A 1441-nucleotide genomic window follows, 5' to 3' on the forward strand; every position below is an offset into this window, starting at 1 on the left:
TTATATGTCGGATCCCCTTGAAGGTACCTCGAGCATGTACGCCCAGGGAAAGAATGATAACCAGGGCTAGAGGGGCCCTGCCTCTAGCCAGGAAGAGGCACGGGAGAACCGAGTTTTCTGGACGGTGTGGATCCGATGGCCTGGCACATCAGAGCCACAAAAATATGATGCATTGGTTGATACTGGGGCACAGTGTACTTTAATGCCATCGGGACATGTGGGGGCAGAACCTGTATCCATCGCTGGGGTGACCGGGGGATCACAGCAGTTGACCCTTTTGGAAGCTGAGGTGAGCCTGACTGGGAAGGAGTGGCAAAAGCATCCGATTGTGACCGGCCCAGAGGCCCCGTGTATTCTGGGCATAGACTTCCTCCGGAACGGCTATTACAAAGACCTAAAAGGACTCAGGTGGGCATTTGGGATTGCTGCTGTGGAGGCAGAGGGCATTAGGCAATTGAACACCCTGCCTGGACTATCAGAAGATCCCTCTGCAGTTGGGCTCCTGAAAGTGGAAGAGCAAGGAGTGCCAATTGCCACCTCGACAGCGCACCGCCGGCAGTATCGGACAAATCGAGATGCTGTGATCCCCATCCACAAGATGATCCGTGAGCTGGAGAGCCAAGGGGTGGTCAGCAAGACCCACTCACCCTTCAACAGCCCCATCTGGCCTGTGTGCAAGTCTGACGGGGAATGGAGATTGACTGTGGACTATCATGCCTTGAATGAAGTGACTCCACCACTGAGCGCTGCTGTGCCGGACATGTTGGAGCTCCAGTACGAGCTGGAGTCCAAAGCAGCGAATTTCCAATGCATTTTCTCCATTCCTTTGGCAGCAGAGTGCAGGTCTCAGTTTGCCTTCACCTGGAGATGCGTGCAGTACACCTGGAACCGACTGCCCCAGGGGTGGAAGCACAGTCCCACCATTTGCCATGGACTGATGGTGGCTGCACTAGAAAAGGGTGAGGCTCCAGAACATCTGCAGTACATTGATGACATCATTGTGTGGGGGAACACGGCATCGGAGGTATTTGAGAAGGAAGAGAGAATCATCCAGATTCTCCTGGAAGCCGGCTTTGCCATCAAGAAGAGCAAAGTCAAGGGACCTGCCCAAGGGATACAGCTCCTGGGAGTGAAGTGGCAAGATTGACGACGTCAGATTCCCACCGAGGTCATCAATAAGATCACAGCAATGTCTCCACCAACCAGTAAGAAGGAAACACAAGCTTTCCTAGGCGCCATAGGTTTCTGGAGAATGCACATTCCAGAGTACAGCCAGATCGTCAGCCCTCTCTACCTGGTTACCTGCAAGAAGAACGATTTCCACTGAGGCCCAGAATAGCAGCAAGCCTTCACCCAAATCAAGCAGGAAATCGCTCACGCCGTAGCCCTTGGCCCAGTCAGCACAGGACCAGAGGTGAAGAACGTGCTCTACTCTGCAGCC

General features: G+C 53.9%; 1 protein-coding gene across 1 annotated transcript in view; it reads right to left on the bottom strand.

Moving 5' to 3' along the window:
* The window catches only part of LOC103611439 (zinc finger protein 239), a gene marked incomplete at both ends in the record, with an annotated part of 10505 nt that overhangs the window by 4153 nt on the left and 4911 nt on the right, over positions 1 to 1441 (bottom strand). Inside the window, one exon of the mRNA XM_008628965.1 lies at positions 1295 to 1302. Coding sequence (XP_008627187.1) covers positions 1295 to 1302 — 8 coding nt within the window. The remainder of the gene's footprint in view (positions 1 to 1294; positions 1303 to 1441) is intronic.

The sequence above is a fragment of the Corvus brachyrhynchos genome, unplaced genomic scaffold (assembly GCF_000691975.1).
Source record: "Corvus brachyrhynchos isolate BGI_N302 unplaced genomic scaffold, ASM69197v1 scaffold1440, whole genome shotgun sequence".
Classification (NCBI taxonomy): Eukaryota; Metazoa; Chordata; class Aves; order Passeriformes; family Corvidae; genus Corvus; species Corvus brachyrhynchos.